Here is a 20535-nt window from a genome sequence, read left to right as displayed (position 1 = left end):
AATCAAATCATCTGAGCGGGGCTTTATGTGACGACGGACAGAAAAGTGTCAGGTTTGAAAACTATCCCAATGGTGAAGAGGTATTTATTTTTCTCTGCCTCACAATGAAATCCAGACAGAGAATTATAGAAAACTCCCAACACTAAGACAACAAACTAATAATATGGACGTGGACTCAGAAGGCAGAGATCCAGACACACACACAAAACTAAGATTCTGGCTTCTACAGTTTTTTTAATCAAAACTATGGCAAACAAAAACAACAACAAAATTTGGATTATTTGTTAATATCTGTTTAAATGAAAAAAGCTGCCACTGATATGCAATAAGAAATAGGAGAAACATGCCATGAAAATATTGGTTGGCCTCCTAAAACATGTTGGATTTATAACAAAATGGCTCTGACTGGTAGAGATCCGAGTGCAGACAAATCTCAGATTCATATTCTAAAAATTGAGTCTCACTACGACTCTGCAATTTAGAGTTTAAGCCTTCAAATTCTTCCATCAGAAAAAAAAATGAAATCCCCAACTTCAGTTAAGATACAAAAAGTCTTTGTGTCTCACCACAAGCTCAGATTGTGATCTGAAAAACGTACGTCTTGCCTGAATAAAACTGCAAATTACAGAAGCAAATAAAGGCCTCACAACAGTGAGTCATTGGCACTGGCGTTATTAAACCTGCTTTTAAACCTCTACCAAACAGAAAATGAAGCACAACAATACAACATTTATCTCAATCGCAGACGTACCAGGCAGCCTCTTTATTAAATGTACTTTTAATGCTGCAACTGTGACAAAATGGTGATGTGTGGTGTTTTGGGAGCAGATAAAACGTGTCCTGCTATAAGAACCAACAGAGAAAGAAAGGGTTAACAGACCTCCAACGAAGATCATGTAACTTCTTCATTAAGCAGAGAAAAGACGGAAGATTATAGAATTTATCTTGTTCCGTCACCTTGAACCTACCAAATAAAAAGTTCTAGAAAGCTGGTTTAATAAATTCAGGAGACATAAATATTTGAAGGTAAAAGAAAAATGAAGTTCAACAATATCACAAAGTGCAGCTATTTCTGTGGCAACCAAAAAGGTCAAACTAGGTGATAAATTAACATTATGATGCAAATTACATCAACTAACCATCCACTTCAAACATGAGCAACCTCTCACTGAGCTCATCAGAGAACAGCAGTGGATGCTTTTGGAAGGAGAGCAGCAGATTTACATTAATCAAGTATATCCAACGCTTACCTCAGCTTCAAGCATGGTGTCTCAAACTGAAAAGAGCCTCAATCATTCGGCTCCATTAGCTCTTCACACGCAGGAAACCTTGAGTGCATGTATAGACGCTTCAGACAGCTCTCCGTGTTTCAACCTCAGTTTTCCCACCAGCTCATTCACAGGGTCTTGATGGATGAGACAGCTGTGCACAGCTGCCACACCCCTGGACTCTGAGATTTCACGGGCATTACCGCCACATACTGTGTGACATTCCTTTCCGGTGAGAGACGTATAACTGAGAGCATCTTAGAGACCCTGACCAGCACCTTCTAGCACTTTTCTATGAACGATGCGAGTCGACAGACCTCGCGTCTCTACGTCCGCCTGAGGGAGGAGAGGCCAGTGGAGGAGCTCATGACTCGTTCACATCGCAGCTCTCCTCCTTGTCCAACAGTGCGCCTCCACAGGAGCAGCTGGGGGTTAATTGCCTTGCCCAAGAGCACTTGTTTTTAAGTGAGGGGCGAGAAGCCTTGGCTCGTCCACTTCCCTGCTCAGATACTCCCCGCTGCGCCAGAGTCAGGGTTGATATTTTGAGATTTTAAACGCTACGTGTCTGAGTTTGACCTTGCCATCGACGGACTGTATGTGTTCTCACTTCCACAATGAAAACACATCTTTCCTTCCTCTTTCATCCCTACTTTACTCCAGTTATAAATGTCAGTTTTTACATTTGACATTTGACAAAGATTCAAGATCGGTTCATAAAATTTGGGGATTCATTTTTTAAATCCACGCTATTTCCTGTCTCCTCTCCTTAGAAATCTTGCTCCAGCTCCAACTCAGAGCACTGTCAGGCCTGAAAGCTGATTGGATTTAAAAAAGTACAGACGACAGAGAAGAGCTGAAAAGCAAAGGCACATGAAACATGAGAAACTAGAGGGAAAATATTTCGGAAGTGCTACAAATCTCGGGAACTACGGAAGAGTATTAGGGCCCCCCATGAGCAAAAAAATGAGAGGAGATAGATGTTTTTGTGAGCTAAAAGTATTTATTTGTTAGTATAATATGATTTCACCACTTTGTCTAACTGCCTGCACAGCATTACGTAGAAGCAGTCACATGCGCTGGTTGCTATAGTTTCAAAAGGTCGACTTTATTCTCAACACTGTATTTCGACTTTATTCTTGGCATTGTATTTTTTTAATCTTTTTTATTTTTTTTGACACTTCGACGTTTTTCTTGCATGATGCAAATTTATCTCCTCTCATTTTTTTTACTCATAGGTGGCCATTATACTCGTACTGTACTGTAACCAGTGACAACATTAGAGGCCTATTTGCACAGGATTAGTTTTACCTGTGGACCTCTGGTAATTTGTAATAATCACAAAGGTCGATCTTAATCCTGTGTGAATTGTCCATATCCGTGACTTGTAAAGTAAAAATTACACCGCAAATCTCCTACAATAACTCTCGTAACACAGAGATCCTCCGATAAAACTAATCCAGTGTTAATCGATATCTTTGTGATTTAGGACTGAGTTTTTACTTTTTTTCAACTTTTGTTTGATTTGAGGCTTTTTTTTTCTTCCTCTTGTCACTCAAGAATCCTGAAGGATGTGCTTTAATTAAATGTTTGGACAGATGTTAGGGCGCAAAGTCGAGGTGTCGCTGAACTATTCGCCCGTTTAGAAGGATGAAATTAATCATTAACGTGTTCATCGGTAAAGGTGGAGCTGATTTAAATACTGACAGGTTGCTGGTAATTTCTTCCCCGGGATAAATAGTACCAAAACAATATTTTTATCATTCATTATAATTTGCAAAGTAATTAAACTGTCTCTGATGCAGTGGAGTGAGATGGAAAGTAGCAGAGCCATAACAACGGAATGTGAATTTGAGTAAAACACATTGTTTGTTTATCCCGTGTGAATGTACTACATGAAACATAGACGTAGGAGGTAATATTTGAATCACAGGATGTCCTCAGGTAAAACTAGTCCCGTGCGAATAGTTAGCAAAACTGTTTTGTAACATAAACATATCTCTACATGAGTTAATGTTAAATAAAACCTGGACCTTATGAGTCACAATCAAATTAATTCAGGTAGTCGGTAATGATACCTAATCCAAGTTTTAAAGCATAATGTGCATAAATCATTTTCTCTCATGTTGCCTTGTGGGAACTTTTCATCCAGTTATTGCTCTCCACCGAGTCCAGCCTGTTTAACGTGCAGCCTGCTAAGCTAACCTTGCTGTCTTGGCAGATTGCAGTGAAGTGTCAATAAGTGATTTTGGCAATGAGCCTCCGCACAGTGCCGGTCTGCAAACTGGTTGGGGAGCTCTGCAGTCGTCGGCCTCCTAAGCCTTTTGGCGGCAGAAAACACGCCTGTTATTCTCCCCCGTTGGAGTGGGGAATAGCTATTTTCCAGTGAGCATCATATCAACAGCCGAACAGCACAAGGGTGCAGATGCCGTCGTCTGAATGGGCTAGAGTTGAGCTAGCTCTCAGGGACAGATATAGGGATGCTTCTCTGTACAGGAACTGCCCTGGTCACATTATCTGTACGAGAGTGTTGTTAAGCTTCCAGGCTCTCAGGAGAGAGCACTGCTTTCAGAAAACGTCCTTCTGGAGGTTTTGTTTTACAGACAATTGTTTTCATGACTGAATCCTATTTAAGACTGCTAGAGAGTAGCAGTTTCAGCATTGCTGTTTGGAGAAGGAGTGACAAGCTGTGATACTAACCCTGTTACCAGGAATTAAGCTCAATAATAAGCCATGACTTCTCATTCAGAAGACAGTTTCCAGGCAAGGTGGTGACACAGACATGTCTGGATTATCTGGATTAATTGATTCAAGAGTAGAACTATTTCATTCACAAGTGGTTACTGTGGGGGTTGGTATGATGATCGTATTGTACTTTTATGCAGATTTATTTCGTGGCTTGCAATAAGACTGGTCTAATCAACTGTTGGGGCTGTATGTTGTGATAAAAGGATGAGTAACAGCGCCATCGAAGTTTTAATTTATTTTTGGGATTTTTGGCATATTTGATGTGTAGCATCAAATATGGCGCATTACCACTCTCTGTAGTGTAAAATTATTTACCACACTTCAGATTCGGCTTGTTTCCCACAGCACTAGTAGCCTGGCATAGTCGTTCTTACCGTGACACAACCAGATAAAAATTTGGATAGTCCTCCAACCAGTCAGACCACCAGACGTTCACGATTTGATTGACCTGGCAACAGATAACGGTCCAAGGGCTAATGATGCATGACACACTGGACAAACCGCTCAACGATGGCCTGACCTTGGGAAACCACCAATGGTCACTGGTTACTGTGACAAATAGGGACTCTTCTGTACCAATGTGTCTGGGTTTAAGGATTACAATAAAAAGATAAGAGCACCATCATGAGGTTAAACTGAAAGACTTTAAAAGCGCCACCATTCAGAGGGGAAACACACGACAATCATTCCGACACAAGAACATCTGCCAGAGCACACAGTGTTATAATGAAGTCACGCATGCCTTTATTTAACCGTTTCCCCCTGCTCTGTCACTATGGTTACTTTAACAAATCCCACCAGAAATGGATTCTATTGTAATTCCCTCTGAAATAAAGATGGCTGCTGAGTAAGTGGAGACCACTTCTGTAGGATCCCCTCGTCCCTACCCAGCCCACAGAACAGTACACTGCTCCACATTAAACACTGAGGCGTGGAAAAAATACAATAGGCTGTGATTGCTTCGGCCACTCCAGACAGAAAGACTAGAGCGCAAGGGATGTAAAATGCAGCATTAATATTTGCCTAACAGAGGATGGGAGCGATGAGAAGGAGAGAATTATGCAGCACTCTGCTCCATTGTGTCTTTGACAGCGTCAGCAGCGGTTGTAGGCTGCTGTTTGAATCATATTCACCCCCGTGGACAAGCTGCCAATCCCCAACGTTTGTTAGAGAACACGTGACAGCGAGTCTTGAAATGTGTATATAACACACACAGACACATTCACAGTTTCCATGACCACAGCCGGCCCATGTGTGCATTAAAGTGAGCATGCCTGCATGTGAGGGAACGTCACCGTATGTTAATCTGTGATGTGTTCTTGCAGTAGGAGTACCACCCATGTTTGCGTGTGTTTATGCATTTAGCCAGCTGAAAAAAAAAAAAAGCAGTGGAACATCACAGGACTTTTAAACACACAGATACACACAGCAAACACTGACTGCTGCAGGCGTTTCTATTGCATCAGAAGAGGAGGCGAGACTCCCCGACTCCCCAAGAGGATGAGGAGAGATAACCAATCCTGTACGAGCTGCAGACCAGCAACACACGGGGAGGAAAAGGCAGCATGTGTGTAACCAGCTAACAGAATGAGATGCTGCTACTACTGTTCATGACACAAAAACAGATCGCAGGTTGTGCATGTGATCAAATGACAAAGGCTGATATTATACAATACACTTATGTAATTAGATATTATAAATTTTGCACTAATTTAATTTCCTGTCAGTGTTCCTTAAGGCAGTGACACACCAAGCCAACATCGGCCACAGATGAGGGTCTGTGGTCTTAGTTGGTCAGACCTTTGTCAGAGGCGGCACGAAGACTAGATAGCAGGATGTATTAGATATTTATAATACATCCGGATTACCATGAGTATTTATGATTTTTTTTTTTTTTTCACGATTAATCACATGATGTCATCAATGCAGATTAATATATTTAAATGTATATATAGAATATGTTTTAAATTTACCTGGAAGAAAGATTTTTCAAACAGGAGGACATAGTCCATTTATTGAGGACTGTGTTCAAGTGTGGATAATAAATTCCTATTTGTCAATCTGTCCATAGATTAAAATATTTAATCGCAATTAATCACATGATTTACAAAGTTAACACAATGTATCTGGAAGGGATATTTTTCAAGTTTGTATTTAGATTCATTTATAGTGTCGCATAACTACTATGATGCCACCGCTCAATCTGGATTCATTTGATACTCCAAGTCCGGTATCAGCATGGGAATTTGGTGGTGGGTTGGATAGTCTTCCTTTAAGGTTTGGGGAACTCTGTTTTTTTAGCTGTATCAGTCGTCTCTTGTTGCCACATGGCAGCTAGTTTGGATGGAAATCAATAATGCAGTTGGCAAAAATGCTGTTGGACATTAGCCATGGACATGAGGTTGCAATAAACCAGAATAGTCCTTAAAGCAGTGTTTAGATTCTTTAATATATAAACTACAATGTGTACGAGTTGAGCTCCGTGGCTCAGTGGGAGAAGATACACCAGACTTTAATGCACAGTGGTTGCTATTAGGATGCATTTATTGTTGCTGTTGGTTTTATCCCCCAGCTTTAATCGTCGACATTTAAATGTAAAATATTGCTAACCCCCGTTTAATTCTAAAGCAGCAGCTTTTCTATTGTTCCATTTCAAAAAATCCTTCAGCAGAGTTTCTGTTCGCTGCGTCAGCAGTCAATGCGCAAGCAGCCTTTCAGATTATCGTGTAATTTTATGGTTAAGATCCTGAAAGCTGCAGGAAGTGCTTAGGTTAGCATATACACAACAGCACCATGTCCCACAGGCCGCACTGAAGTACGGGTCAAAAAGGTCTGTCATCTATCTATGTGTCATCTTTGTCATATTTTTGTCACTGACGCCAGTTTTAATTGGTTGTTTGGTTACAACAAAATGTTTGAATCTTATAAGGAGCAGGTCAGATTAACCAAATACTGTGCATGGCTAAACAACATTCAAGATTCCCGTGTTTAAATGACATCGTGCACAAATCGTTCTCCTGACTTGAATGAATCTGGTCCAACTTGAAACCAGCTCGTACAGTAGCTTCAAACTAATGAGGAAGCTGCCCGATGGCCACTAATGGCAGATTAAATTGTGCAGTTCACTCTGTTTACATACCAGTCTCACCAGCGTCTGGGTCTAGTTTCATTTTGATGACAGGATTTAATAAGAGCGCCCTCTCAGAGGAAGACTGTGTGGGCTCAGATTTGGCTTGTGAGTTCAACTAAGCATATCTTCCACATTCTCCATCTCTGAGTAAAGTGGGAGTCCAGATCACACAGGCATTACTGCAAGGAATAAGAGGGCATGAAAACACTTTCAAAGCCATCTCTGCTACGACTCTTGGGACAACTCAGAGTTTATCATCGGCTAATTAAATAATAGCCCACGTAAACTACCCTGAGAGCCATGAGCTGTCAAATGTGAAACTTTACAGCAATAAGGTGCCTTAATTGTGATGAAAAAAATCCATGCTGCCAACTGGATCCAAGGTTGGACATAGATGTCAAGGGATTGGTATGCATAAATGTGTGCAGAATATTTACACTCACAATCCACCAATGTGTGCTCACAGCATCTAGCACTGGCTGCACTTTTGAGCAGCTGTCATGGCGTCCACTTTTTCGACAGCTGGTGATTGATAGAAACTGAAATTATTCCATAATTGGTAGCTTGGAGTTGACAAGTTTGACTCTGATACACCTGTCACCACTAGGTCCACACACGTTACATACACTAGCAACATTTTTATAAAGAGGATTTCCAAGGAAACCAGAGCCTGCAATGTCCACTAGAGTTGATAACAACAACAAGTATTCAGAAATCAAACGACAGAACACGACTCAGTGATTCTTGCCTGCTGCCGACTATTTAGTTCACACGCTGAGGCAGAAATGTCACAGGAAACAGCACAAGAGTTTAAAGAGTTAAAGACAAAAGTGTGCGCCAACATGTGACCAACACTAAATGCAATGGGGGAAAGTCAAGCAGGCATGCAAAGACACAATGGAGTTATCCTATTAGAGACAAATCCACACAGAGGCGCAGATTTACACTGAAACACAAACACAATATTGGCACTGACCTTGAAGCTCCAGTAGTTTGGTTGTTGCTAAGGGGGTGGGGGGGTGGGGGGGGGGTGGTGGGGGGGCAAAAAGCAAAGTAGACAGAAAAGGGGAAGGAAGGGGAGGGAAAAGAGAGGAGAAAAAGGATTGAGTGAGAGACATTTTCTCATGTGCTGAGCTGCAGAAAAGAAATAAACGGCTGGTTAGGACCAGAATGGCGAGAAATGCTTTGTCACTCAGCTCCCATGTGAAGATATGGAAGTGATACCGCAAAGTGTGACTAATGATGTTCTCAAAGTGTAACGGTACTTCAGACTCATGCGGTGAATGCTCCAAAATGACCACAGATCGGAAAGCAAACAAAGCGATAAATGACTTATCTTTAGGCCAGCTGAGAAAATGATGTGCTAATTATTGTGATGATAACCAGATTAACTTGCGTTGTCCTTCACTGCCGTCATAATAGGACTTTAATTGCTTGTAATTGCTTCTCTGCAATTAATCAAATGTTTACAGTGACTACACGCTCACTAATAATGGAGGCCCAGGCACCGAGCTCCTTGAACCAGGCCCACAGCGTCCGTCGGTGGGGAGCCAGCTGGCCTGGAACCAGGAGCAGGATTAAAGCAGCAAGACACTGGATTAAGAAGCCAACACTCAGGTCAGCAATATTCGATTTCAATAGACACAGCTGATTGGTGTTAATTGGCACATTCATCCGCTGATGGGTGAAAATATTTGGACAACCCCAAATAACCTGAATACCTGAACTAACCCTAACCCGTAACCTTAGGGTAACAAAATAACATATATTACTATGTTTTTATACGGTGAACGTCACTGATTTGGTGCTGTAGTGTAGTTGTGGCTGGACCGAGTGCTTCAGAGAAAGGTAACAGTCTGATCTACTGATGTTGGAGATGTGAGTCACAACCACAGCTCCACAGACTTTTGACGGTTGATGTGGAGGAAGCTGCCCCTAATAGCCCCTAAACGCTATTTCCCTGAACAACTTCCATTTATTACCCTTGACTGGTGAGACCTGTTCGAGCTGAATCAAAAAGCAGACCTATTCACAAGGTCCCTGAATATTTAAGGCCTTTCACTGACGAGATAGAAAAGAGTACGAGAGAGAGTGCCCTCTGATGAGTGACCTTGTATAGACCTCACAAAGCTACTTTGTGCTGTATGATAATAATAAGTGTGATTAGATGTTTAACTGAGTTTAGTGTGTAAAAAAAAAAAAAAATAGGCTCAGTTTAATCAGTTTTCCGGATTGCTAAACTCTGTGACGTCTCCACCGTGTGTTTAAGGCTTCACAAAGACACATTAACATTTAAAATAACCAATTAAAATAACAGGTTCAGAGAACTCCAAATGCAGAGATATGTGATCTCCATCTGTTTCCAACTTTCGTTTCGGTCTTGGTAAAGTCAGCAAGGACACACACGTATATGATTAACATGCCGATTGTACTTTGATTATTATTATGTGTGTTTTGCGATTATAGCACTCCAATAAAGCAAAATATTCAAGGTGTGATGTGATGAACTGGCCTCTGTCCAGGATGTACCCTCCCTCTACTCAGTGTCAGCTGGGATAGGTTCAAAACAAATGTAGGCCTTTGTGAGAGACGTTAAGAGTAACTGATGTTTGGACCTCATCGGTGCCTGTTTGACTTGGGGCTGACATCATGAACAAAGGTTAAGAAGAAACAGTGAAACAATGAAACCACATCAGTCAGAACAGACTGACCAGAACGAGTTTTCAGGGCCGGTGAAGGAAAAACAACAAGTTCAGACGAAAAGATGAACAACGCTGGAATCAATGTGGACGGCAATGCTGGAGACATTTTGGTTGTCTACCTCTACTCTGTCAATTTGGGGTCAGATAAAGTGTTTCTTCTTCTTCTGTTCTATTTCCAGCAGAGTTCACACATTGACTGACATCTGACAATACCATTTATTTGTACTGTCCATGGAAACACTTCATCTCTGATCTAATTCATGAAGAATTATTGTCCACGTAAACATTTGTCCATGACCACATGAAAGCTGTGTCCCCAGTTCAGTTTCCTTCCACAGTGGCTTGTGCTACCTTGTCACTCTCAGACCTGCAGAGTCTTGAAAGCAAGTTTAAATCTACAAACGGCTGTCACAACAAACAATTTGCAGCCATTTCCACTAAAGTGGGTGTGCAGAACTGACACTGGGAATACGACTAAATGAGGAATCCTCAAAGCTAAAGCTCTAAAAAAAAAAAAAAAAAAATCCTCCTAATGCAAAATCAGTATCAGTAACATAAAAAAATCTCAGCTCAAAGTCAGAACATTTAATTAAAGATGTTTCTGACTGGATGGAACGTCTGAACCTGTCTGAACCTGTCTTCACCGTGGGCTCATCTGACTTTATCACCAAAGCTGTGAGAGCTTGAAAAAGAATAATTACTTAAACTAAAGGGCAGGTGGAAGCAGCAGCTTGTACTTTCTGTCCTGGAATCTCAGGTGGAGCTCTTGGACACTCATCTCACCGTCTTTCATGGAGAAAATAGGTGGGACAGAGGAAAGAAACGAAGCCTCCGGGTTGCTGTGACCCAGATTCAGAGCTCCTTCTAGGCCTCGGCCAGAGCCTGGCAAACCAAGCAGACCCATCGTACCTGCCCCAGAGCTGCCAAGCCTCAAGTCTGCTTCAACCAATACAACAGCTCAAACATTTAATGTCTGCATGGCCACATTAGGCATCTGAAACTGTGTATTTCTAAACATTAAATTGACATTTACATTTAGTTTTGCTGTTACAATGCGATTATTGACCGGTTAAGTTTAGAAAATGCACAAGCAGAGAAATTTCTGTTACCATCACTTAGGACTAACCCAGAATGTGACGAGAGGCCAAGACTATGAAACAGATTTGTCACCAGTCAAAGCTTCATGGGAGAGTGGCAATTCCAGCAATCAGCCACAACATTAAAACCACACTGACCATCCTGTGACAATACAGTGTTCTACTGGGAAACTTTTGGAACTGGAATTAGAGTAGATGTTCCTAGGGTTTAGGGGTTTAGGGTTAGGGTTAGGGTTAGGGTTAGACATGTATCATCCACTGAGACAAGACCAGGCACCCCCACTGCATAGCAATGACACACACTCAAAGACGGTTTAGGAACACTGAAAAAAACAGCACAAGGTGTTGGCCTGGCCTCCAAATTCACTAGATCCCAAACTGATCAAGTATCTGTGGGATGCGTTGGATCCACAGGGGTCCCTCTCCTCAACACATAGGACCCAATGGCCCCCACTAACAACGTCCTGTTGCCAGACACTACAGGACATCTTCTGAGAAACGATTCAAGGCTGTTTTCTTCTTCTCTCTCTAAAATTGCCGTCCCCATGTCCACATTCCAACTTGGTTCATCTTTTGGTTGTGTCCCTCCTGTAAACCCATCACCTCATTCCACTAACACTGATCACAAGATGACTAAAATAACAACCAAGCTCACATCCCGCTCTGTGATTTATTGGAAATGAATCCCAAGCACTCAGTTTTGGCCCAGGTCCTCGGCAGATTGATCGTGTTCCGTCCTTTCATCGCGAGCTCACGATCATTAAGTGTTTCCTCTTGAATTCACATCTCACAAGTTTTACTTTATGACTTTTTTTCTCTTTCTCTCTCTCTCTTTCAACGCTAACACAATCATGTCTCAATACGTGGAGCTAACGTAACCTCCAGCTGGTGTCGCGCTTCAATCAGTTCCACGCGGCGGCTTCATAATTACAAGTTGACAACGGGGAAGTAGGCGTTAATATTATCACCCTTCACCCAGGTTCTTGTCTTGAGTTACTGCGACAGTAACAAACAGCTGATAATTGTGAAGTCAAGCACCCGTTGTATTATAATCCCTAATATATCTCGGCATTCACACAGAGCCGTGCGCTGTGTAATCACTTGCTTGCTCCGTTTATTCACCTTAAATTGGAATGGCAAAAAAAATAAAATAAAATGAAACGTCGAGCCACTCCACAGATAATTTAATGCACCAACGAGAAGAAGATGTTTCCCATGATTTTGCCTTTTTTTTTTTTGGAACATAAAACCCGTCTCATCGAACACAAACAGGCCCCCAATGCACCGTGACTCAGTGATCACCTCGCCTGCAACGTTCCTCAATCATTTGAGCTGAAATCCCAGGGCGCACATATTGCAACGAGACCGGCGGGACTTCAGAGGGAGGGATGAGCGGAGGGACATGCATGCCTGACCTGCATGCCAAGTAGCCATCGTTATGCCCCCCCCCCCCCAAAAAAAAAAAAAAAAAAAATCAGGTGTTCAGTCCAACAGCACCTCCATTCCACCTCCTCTCAGCCCACCAACACATGTGCACACAGTTTTCTCTGCTTCCACACATGCATGAAGACACATGACTGCGGCAGCTCGGACACACCTGACCCTCACCTGCCTGCCTGCACAGGACCAAACACGAAATCCTCCCCTAAAATAAAAACAAACAAACAAACAAACAAACCACCACCATCTCATCAGGTCTACCTGGCTGACATCACCTCCTGAACACTCACTCCTCTCTGCTCTCCATCACTCCTTTCACACACACGGTCACGGTCTCGGCTGAAGATGCAAGGTTAGAGGAGAGTTACCGTTGCGACTTAATGACGGCGTATCCTCCCGCTCCGCACGCCTCCCTCTTCCTCCTCCCCCATCTCCATCTTTTTTTTTTTCCTTTCCTTTTTTTTTTCCCCCGCTGCGGCTCTCTCCCGCACCCTGAGGATCTGCCAGAGTCCCCCCCTCCTTTGCTGGTACCCGTAGTAGCGCCTAAGAGGCAGTCAGCATATCTTCCTGCCCCTCCTCCTCCTTCTCCTCTTCCTCCTCGAGTTCCTCCTCCTGCTGCTCCTCTAGCTCTCTCTCTCTCTTTCTCTGTCTGTCACTCTGTCTCACCCCTCCTTCCTTCCTTCCTTCACCGTCTCTCCCCACGTCCCTCGTTTCTCTCTCCCGGTACAGCGTGTGCCTCCCTCCAAAGCCAAGGCATCGCCAACCATATGATATCACTCGGTCGCCTTATATGGGAGAGGGTGGGTTGCCATAACGACAACAGACTCCACCTGTTTCTCCATCGCTCTCTCTCTCTCTCTCTCTCTCCCTATCTCTCTCTCTTTCAAAGCCTCAGTCTCAGGAGATGGGATGGTGTGGTTTTGGGTAAATAGACTCACGGAGAGCAAAGAGTGGGTGGAGAGGAAGGAGGAGGTGGACGGGTGGAAGCAGACATGACGGACAGAAGCTAAAGAAAGAACGGACAGAGCAGAGCAGACTTAAAGACACACACCTCAACATTTCTTCTTTCCCCGAGAAGCGGCGTGAGGAGGTCAATACCAATCTCAAGTCTGTATAAAACACAGAGCCCCAGCCAGGACAGGTAATCAAAAGTGTTTAGACGTCAACGGCCGGCCGCCGGAGGAAGGCGGAGGAGGCAGTAAATGGGGATGACGGTGCACAATTTTAGACGGATATTCACAGCGTTTTAGTCTTGAAAAAGTGACATGAATATTTAACCTCCTGAGACCCGAGCTTTTGTTTTGCTTTACATTTTTTATTCCTCCAAGGTATTTGGGATCAGTGGGACCTAAGATGTATAAAAACTAAGCATCATCTTTGAACAGGAAGCAGTAGTTTTTGAAGGAAAAAAAAACAATGTCCTCATATGTGGAGACTGGGATTATTTCATTATTTATATTATAAAGAAGTCACCAATGTGTGACAAAATATAAAACAGTTTATTTTAATACTTGTATATGGCTGTGGTCCCAACATCCTCAAATGAGTACTTGGTAATCAGCAAAAATGCTAATTTGTCAAATTTGTCAAATTTCAGCGTCACATCAAACTACAACTGTTAATAAGCACGAATAAATAAGTTTTAACCTTTGCTGCCACTAGATGGCAGACTAAAGCGTCCACTAATGAGGACTATTGGTTAAAATGAGACAGGTACCCCGTACCTACTATATGTGTTCTATATTAATCTTGATGTTGGCCTAGTGCTATTTATAAATATAATTATTATAATTTTACATTCAATATTAAGCTATTCCTTATCCCTTTTCTAAAATATGTTGGATTTATGTTAATATACATTTAAAGCAATTTAATCTTGAAGTACCCATGGTTTAAATGAAGCAGAATAAGCTGCAATAAAACCTAAAACTTAATGTCTCCATATGAGGACGCAGCATCACAGTGTGGATGTCAGATGGTTACAGAGATGATTCATCTGAGAGGTCTGTCCAAACAGAACCAGATTTTTTTTATTTTTTATTTTTTTAGTGAATGACAGCCAGTCACAGCCACTTGTCGTCACAGATCACTGGGTTTTTCAAACTGGTACCTGGATTCTACCTGGAAAACTAAAGCAGGATGAAACTAGCACCGTGGTCCCATCAGCCTTTTTACAATCACTCACACACCAAAACATTAGTTACACGACTGAATACATTCAAATAAATATGCTGATCTTGAACTAAATCCTGTTTTTAGGCATCTATTCACTCGCTTAACTGTGAATTTTGTCACATCTCACTGTGGCCTGGTCAGATTTATTATTTTTTAGACGTCTTTCAGGTGTCTTTTATATATGAAGCCGTTTGTTGTTTAATTTCTCACAGTCAATTTTGTGTTTTCATTTGGAAATTTTCTCCAAAAGGCCTTAATTTAGGCTAAAAGAGTCTTACAACAACCTGTTTCTTGTAATATAATCATGTTTCAGACTAATATACACTCACTTTGCAAGAACACAGATTGTGTTAATGCTAAGGTCTGACGAGCCAATCAGATCGTTATGACGGGGCTTCATGTGGTGATGGACAGAAGATTAACAACAACTATCCAACTGTGTGTAGAGGTATGTTTTACTGTCGAAACGAGCCCCAACATGAAATCCAAATAATTCATGTTCTGATAAGAACTGAGTCTGGCTGTGTTCTGATAGAGGGTCGACTCTGACTTGTTCAACAAATCAGATAAAAACTGACACAAGTTGTCTGTCTGAACATGATGTTAGATTTACAGCCTGCACAGACTATCAAAAATAGGAAACATCCGACTACAACGTTCGCAGATAGTAGATATCGATGCTGCAGTTATTCTGGTGATCCATGGGTTTCTCTCTGGTTGGAATAAATCCATTCTTTTTGGGCATGTTTGCTCCCCGTGGGGTAAACACAAGGTGATGAGTTTCCAGGAAGGACAACAAATGTTTGAAAAAGATGAACGAAGCCTGGACGACAACACTGGAGGCGTGGAGACACCTTCGTCATGGAAACAGACTGATCAAGCTGGAGACATATTATCCATATCCACAGTGTAAATAAGGTTTAAGAGGTGATGTATACATTCTTCCATTAGGAAGGAGTCGGGCTCGCAGTGTCTCCATTCATCCTGCCGTTACTTTATGCTGAGCACATAGTAACTCCAGCTGTGTCCTCTATACACAAAATCATCTGACTTCAGAAAAGAAAGAAAGTGATTTCCCTGAATGCTGACTTATTCCGTTAAGCCAAACAAAGGAAAGCTGAAGCGGGTCGGTCTGATAGGACCGTCAGTCACATGTATCAGTGGCGGCTGGTGACAAAATGAAAGGGAGAGGGTCTGATGGAGTTTATTATTTTAAATTGAGACATTTTCTCACTGCCTCTCTTAAATCCTTTTCTCCATATTCTGTTCACTTTATAATAACAACCGCTAAAAAAAAAAAAAAAAAGTAGTTATCAACCCAGCTAAGGGGGTTTTGGAAATACCTCCACTGTGTGTATTTGGAGCCCCAGAGGCATCTTGTCACATAATGTGCCTGCGTGGGTTTCCGGGCCCTCCAATGTGCTGTCATTATCCGTCAGGAAGAAAACAGCCACATGTGGAAACAGAAAGCACTCAGAGAGCTCATCCCTCCGCCCTAGGCTGCACTCATCCCACACATTAGATACTGTACAGCGATCCGGATCAGAATCAAAATGCATGCGGCGATTTATGCATTTGTGCTCATGAACGTCGGGCTTCTCGTGAGGAAGCAGCTTAACATTTTTGTGTGTTAACGACCACGTTTAAATCAAAGTTTGCACTAAATTTTCTTGAATTAAGGACAAATCGAATGTGAGCAAAACGCCTGCAGCTTACGCCCACAAATCAGTTCCTGCTCTCAGCTGAATTAATCAGAATGCTGATCAAATTCTTTTGAAAATGCTTTTATATACACCATTAAGCCATAACATTATGACCATTGGCAGTGAATTCTGCAGATTATCAGGTTAATTATGGCTTCTGTCAGTGGGTGGTATAGAGCCCTTCATGACCTACATCACTGTGACGTCACGATGTTAGCTGGAGGCAAAACAGTGGGAAGCTTGAGGCAAACACTGTCACTTTCAACCATGAAAATTAAGAATTGCAGTATAAAATCCAACAACAGTAGCTTGAGAGTTTTTTCACATACCAGCCACTGTCAGTCGTAGAAAACGTTGGTTTGACGATTAAAAAAAAGGATTGGAGTGAGACAATCAACAACGCACACACTTCATATCAGGTCAGATCAATATGTAATGCATCATCAGCTTCAGCCTGGATAATGTTACGAGTTAGAATAAATCGTGACTGAAATTACGTTCAGTTAATCATTATTTAGACGAATCTTGTTACATATTATATAATGCTAATGCTAATAAATCATCCATCCAGTGAGTGAGGGTGTAGAGGTCAGTGAATATAGTCCCAACAGTCAGAGTCCAACTTTTTAAAATAACACAGGCGGTCTCAGAGAGCGAGTGTATTAGTATATTCTCTAAAATATGCTAGCCGCCGTTTATAGGCTATAGCGTTTGAGATGTGTTGCATCCAGTTAAGCCCTGCCCCTCTGAAAACGTCACATTGTTTACAAACCGTGAAGGGGTCTATATAGGCAGGGAGGGAACATTTTGTTCTCAAACTTTTACGTAGCGGTTTAGAAGCAGGAAAAATGTTCAGTCAGAAAGGATTTGAGAGACTCTGACAACTGGGTCAGAACATCTCCTGTTGGGGTCTATCAAAAGTGACCCTAAGACTGAAAAAAGGTGACCCAGAGAAAGTCATTGGTGTCATCGATGAATGTGGTGGGTGTGAAGGCTGACCCATGTGGTCTGATCCAAGGAGTCATGTGGTCTGAGGAGCTGGATGTGTTGGACAAACAAGTTAAGTGGCTAACTCCTGCTAGCCCCCAACTATTTCAAAGAGATGGAGTCTGCCTCTAATGGACAGTTTTTGGAAGTTATTAGTAGACTTAATGTTTTCGTTCTTTCGCAAATGTTCATTTTTGTCGTTACTACAGATTATATTTAATGTTGTTGCGTTGCCATCTTCAATGATGATGATGTTGATGATTATTGTAATGATATAACAATATCCAGACATAATTTCTGCTTGCTTTCTTTTTCTGCTTGTTTTGGGATTTTTTGCAATTTTGAAGATACAGGAGTAATAATGCCCTCTGCCGTGTTGAGTTATTTATCACGACTGCACTTCAGATTCTGCTTGCTTTCTACAGCGTTACTAGCCTATCTATCTGGTTACATGCCATTTGGATTTCATTATGGGGCAGGCGTCAGTCGAAGAAGAGAAAAAAAATACCTACTCCAGTTGAATAGTCCTACAATCAGAGTTAGAGCATTTTATCATGTTCACTGTATCATGTTCACAATGTTCACTAAGATACAATTGAATAAAAGCTGTTACTTTTGATCTGTTCCACTTGTTTGATTGTTCGATTACTGAAGAACTGCTACAAAGATTATTAGACATGATCAACCAATAATCCTCAGGAGGAATCAAGGTGTAAGATGCTGTATGCTACCAAGTAGTAAGCTCTTAAATGCTCCTGTTACGAGGTTGTTAGGTTAGCCAACGTCAGATAATTGGCGGGTAAGTGTGAAGTTACCTGCCGTCCGGCTGCAGCGGAGCCCTGCGACATGCCGCCGGGGCTGTTGGAGTACTTGTTTTTCTGGAGGTCCATGAGGGCGTCCCTCTGCCTTTCGATGTCCGCCTTGTGGATGCTGTTCAAGGCCTCCAGGCTCTTAGCGGCCACCGAGTTGTGCCGGCGGTCCAGCGACGATGACGTGAACCCCCCGTTGGTGTTGTCGAGGAACCGCCGGGCCCCGCGGCCGCCGCTGGCAGCCAGGGTGTGGTAATCCCGCGGGAACTCGGCATCACCGGCAGAGATCATGGGACCCTTTCTCTTCTCTCTACCTGCAGTGGGAGTGTAAGGACAGGAGGACATAAAGAAGAAGGTTTATGATTGTTCCTGATAAAAACAACCACTGGTGTTAGTTAAATGGGTGTTGATGGTTTAATAAAGGCACCAACTTTCTGAAGTGTACCAGAAGTTTGTGGACTAGCTAACGGCTAGAGGTGGACATGTACCCAAATTATATTTAATCACAGTTAAATGTCCAGAATACATTTCTGTAACAAGGTCTTCATTAGAAATACGTTAAGGTGGATATACATTGTCATGATTTAGGCAAAAGTTGAGAGTTTAAATCAACGTGAAAGAGAAGTGGCAGGTTCATTCACGTACATGTCAAGGCCGATAAGCAAAGTCCATCTGCTGATAATGCTTTTGTGGTTATGACTAAAAGCTCATGAACAACAGCTAAATGGACCTGACGGTGAGTTATTGGTCAGCTACTGTTTCTGAGGTCAAGGGTGAACTCAGACACTGTTTCAGGACAACAAATACAGGAAATAACGCAGAAATAACACTAAAACACTTCCATGCAAACAACTGAAAGGTGACAAGAACCATTATTATTGCTGTTACTGTATTATTTGATATATTTACACATTGTTTTACTTCTTCTTTTTTTTACAGTTTCATTTAGAAATGTACATACACTCAGTTTTTTCACATTTACTTCTGATTTTTAATCCGTGTGTACATTTCCAGTTTAGGCCAGTTACTTCAGGGATGTCAGAATCACAGAGCAGAGGAAGAGTCAGGCAGCCATCCACAGGCTTGCAGGAGTTTAATCCCATTCCTCCTGACAGAGCTGGTGGAATTTAGTCAGGTTTGAAGGCCTCATGCTCACACGCTTTTTCACAAATTTTCTGTTGGATTGAGGTCAGGGTTTTGAGAGGACCCAGACACCTCGACTTTCTTCTCCTTAAGCCATTTTGACAGAACTTAGGAAGTAGGCTTGGGGTCCTTGTTCGTTTGGAAGACTAATTTGTGACCTGGCTGATGATAATCTTCCTTCATTATGGTGATGTATATTTCTAAAGTGTACCAGTCCCACCGCAGCAAAGGACAACCCTAAATATGATGCGGTGATGGTTTTCTTAGTTGTCTTCCTACTTCTTAGTTTACATTTTTTCATTATGGCTAAGGATGTTCCGATCAGTATTGGGGCCAATCCTAGCATCTGTAAAATTATTAGATCTGCATCCGACTTCATCCAAGCCCCAATCGCTTGTAGTCATTTATTTTAACTCTGCCATAAACCACATGTCACTGTAGCATCAAAGCTTCTTCTCCTTCTGTTTTAGTGGTGGTTGTCTGGCCTGAAGAAGAAGAACCAAAATCCAATGACTACACGTGTCTGCTGGTTCTCTGGAAAATGATTCAACTGTGAAATGTGGATGTTTGGTGAGGTGCTATTAGGAGATCATTCATCCATGGAGTACACTCAGACAGAGGCTGCACCAAAAAAAAATAAAACAGCAACAAACACTCAAAGCTGCGTTTAAAAGAAGTCAAAAGTTTCCTGGAGACAACGTCAAGGAGAAAAATATTCCAAGGAGGGTTATGGAGCTTATGGCAATGGATGACTGTTTGGACTGAAACCAGTCACATGGTGTACATGTGATCTAGGAGAAAAGTCTTAATGGATCTCAAGGGGAGAACTCCTTGTTTGTTTTGTTTATTGAAGAAACTCAGTATTAAAAGATAAGTATCATAATGACTTCAACCTAAGTGTACACTATCAGGTAGTCTACGTAAAAAAATCAATAAAAAGTTAAAAACAATTCTTCCTGCTTCTCAAATGTCCATGTGCACTTAATAATAAACTGAATAACTATTAAAACTGAGCAGTTAGACTGTGCGCTTGTAGAGAAATGGACATTTATCAAACTATTAACTTCACGAAATTGCAAAAAACCTGTGCTACATATGAGGAATGCTCAGATGCTGAGCAAAGTGAGGTATGAAAATAGTTCCTGCTCGCAGCGCAAACACATCCAGAAATATAAATCACATATTTCAAGTCCCACTCCTTCATTTTCATGGCCGCGAACAGAAGCACCGGATGCCTGAAAGATGACAAATCAATCTACATTACAAGCATTACAACTGTTCAACAGCGAAGTAAAGTTTATGGTTCAGCGTCGACAAGCAGAGGACCTGATAACCA

The 20535-nt window shown here is 41.9% G+C and overlaps 1 protein-coding gene across 11 annotated transcripts in view; it reads right to left on the bottom strand.

Annotated features, from left to right (window-relative positions):
• The window catches only part of zgc:114120 (uncharacterized protein LOC619267 homolog), a 91760-nt gene that overhangs the window by 36031 nt on the left and 35194 nt on the right, over positions 1-20535 (bottom strand). For 10 of the 11 annotated variants that reach the window (XM_047609075.1, XM_047609073.1, XM_047609070.1 and 7 more), the window contains exons 2-3: positions 18063-18370; positions 8120-8146 (exon numbers count right to left, since the gene is read on the bottom strand). In XM_047609075.1, the coding sequence (XP_047465031.1) occupies positions 8120-8146; positions 18063-18347 (312 nt within the window). In that variant the 5' untranslated portion in view covers positions 18348-18370. Of the gene's footprint in view, positions 1-8119; positions 8147-12750; positions 13150-18062; positions 18371-20535 lie in introns of those variants that run through there. The other variant, XM_047609081.1, reaches the window with a different exon arrangement.

The sequence above is a fragment of the Mugil cephalus genome, chromosome 16, assembly GCF_022458985.1.
Source record: "Mugil cephalus isolate CIBA_MC_2020 chromosome 16, CIBA_Mcephalus_1.1, whole genome shotgun sequence".
NCBI classification, from domain to species: Eukaryota; Metazoa; Chordata; class Actinopteri; order Mugiliformes; family Mugilidae; genus Mugil; species Mugil cephalus.
This window is presented reverse-complemented; position numbering and strand designations above follow the sequence as displayed.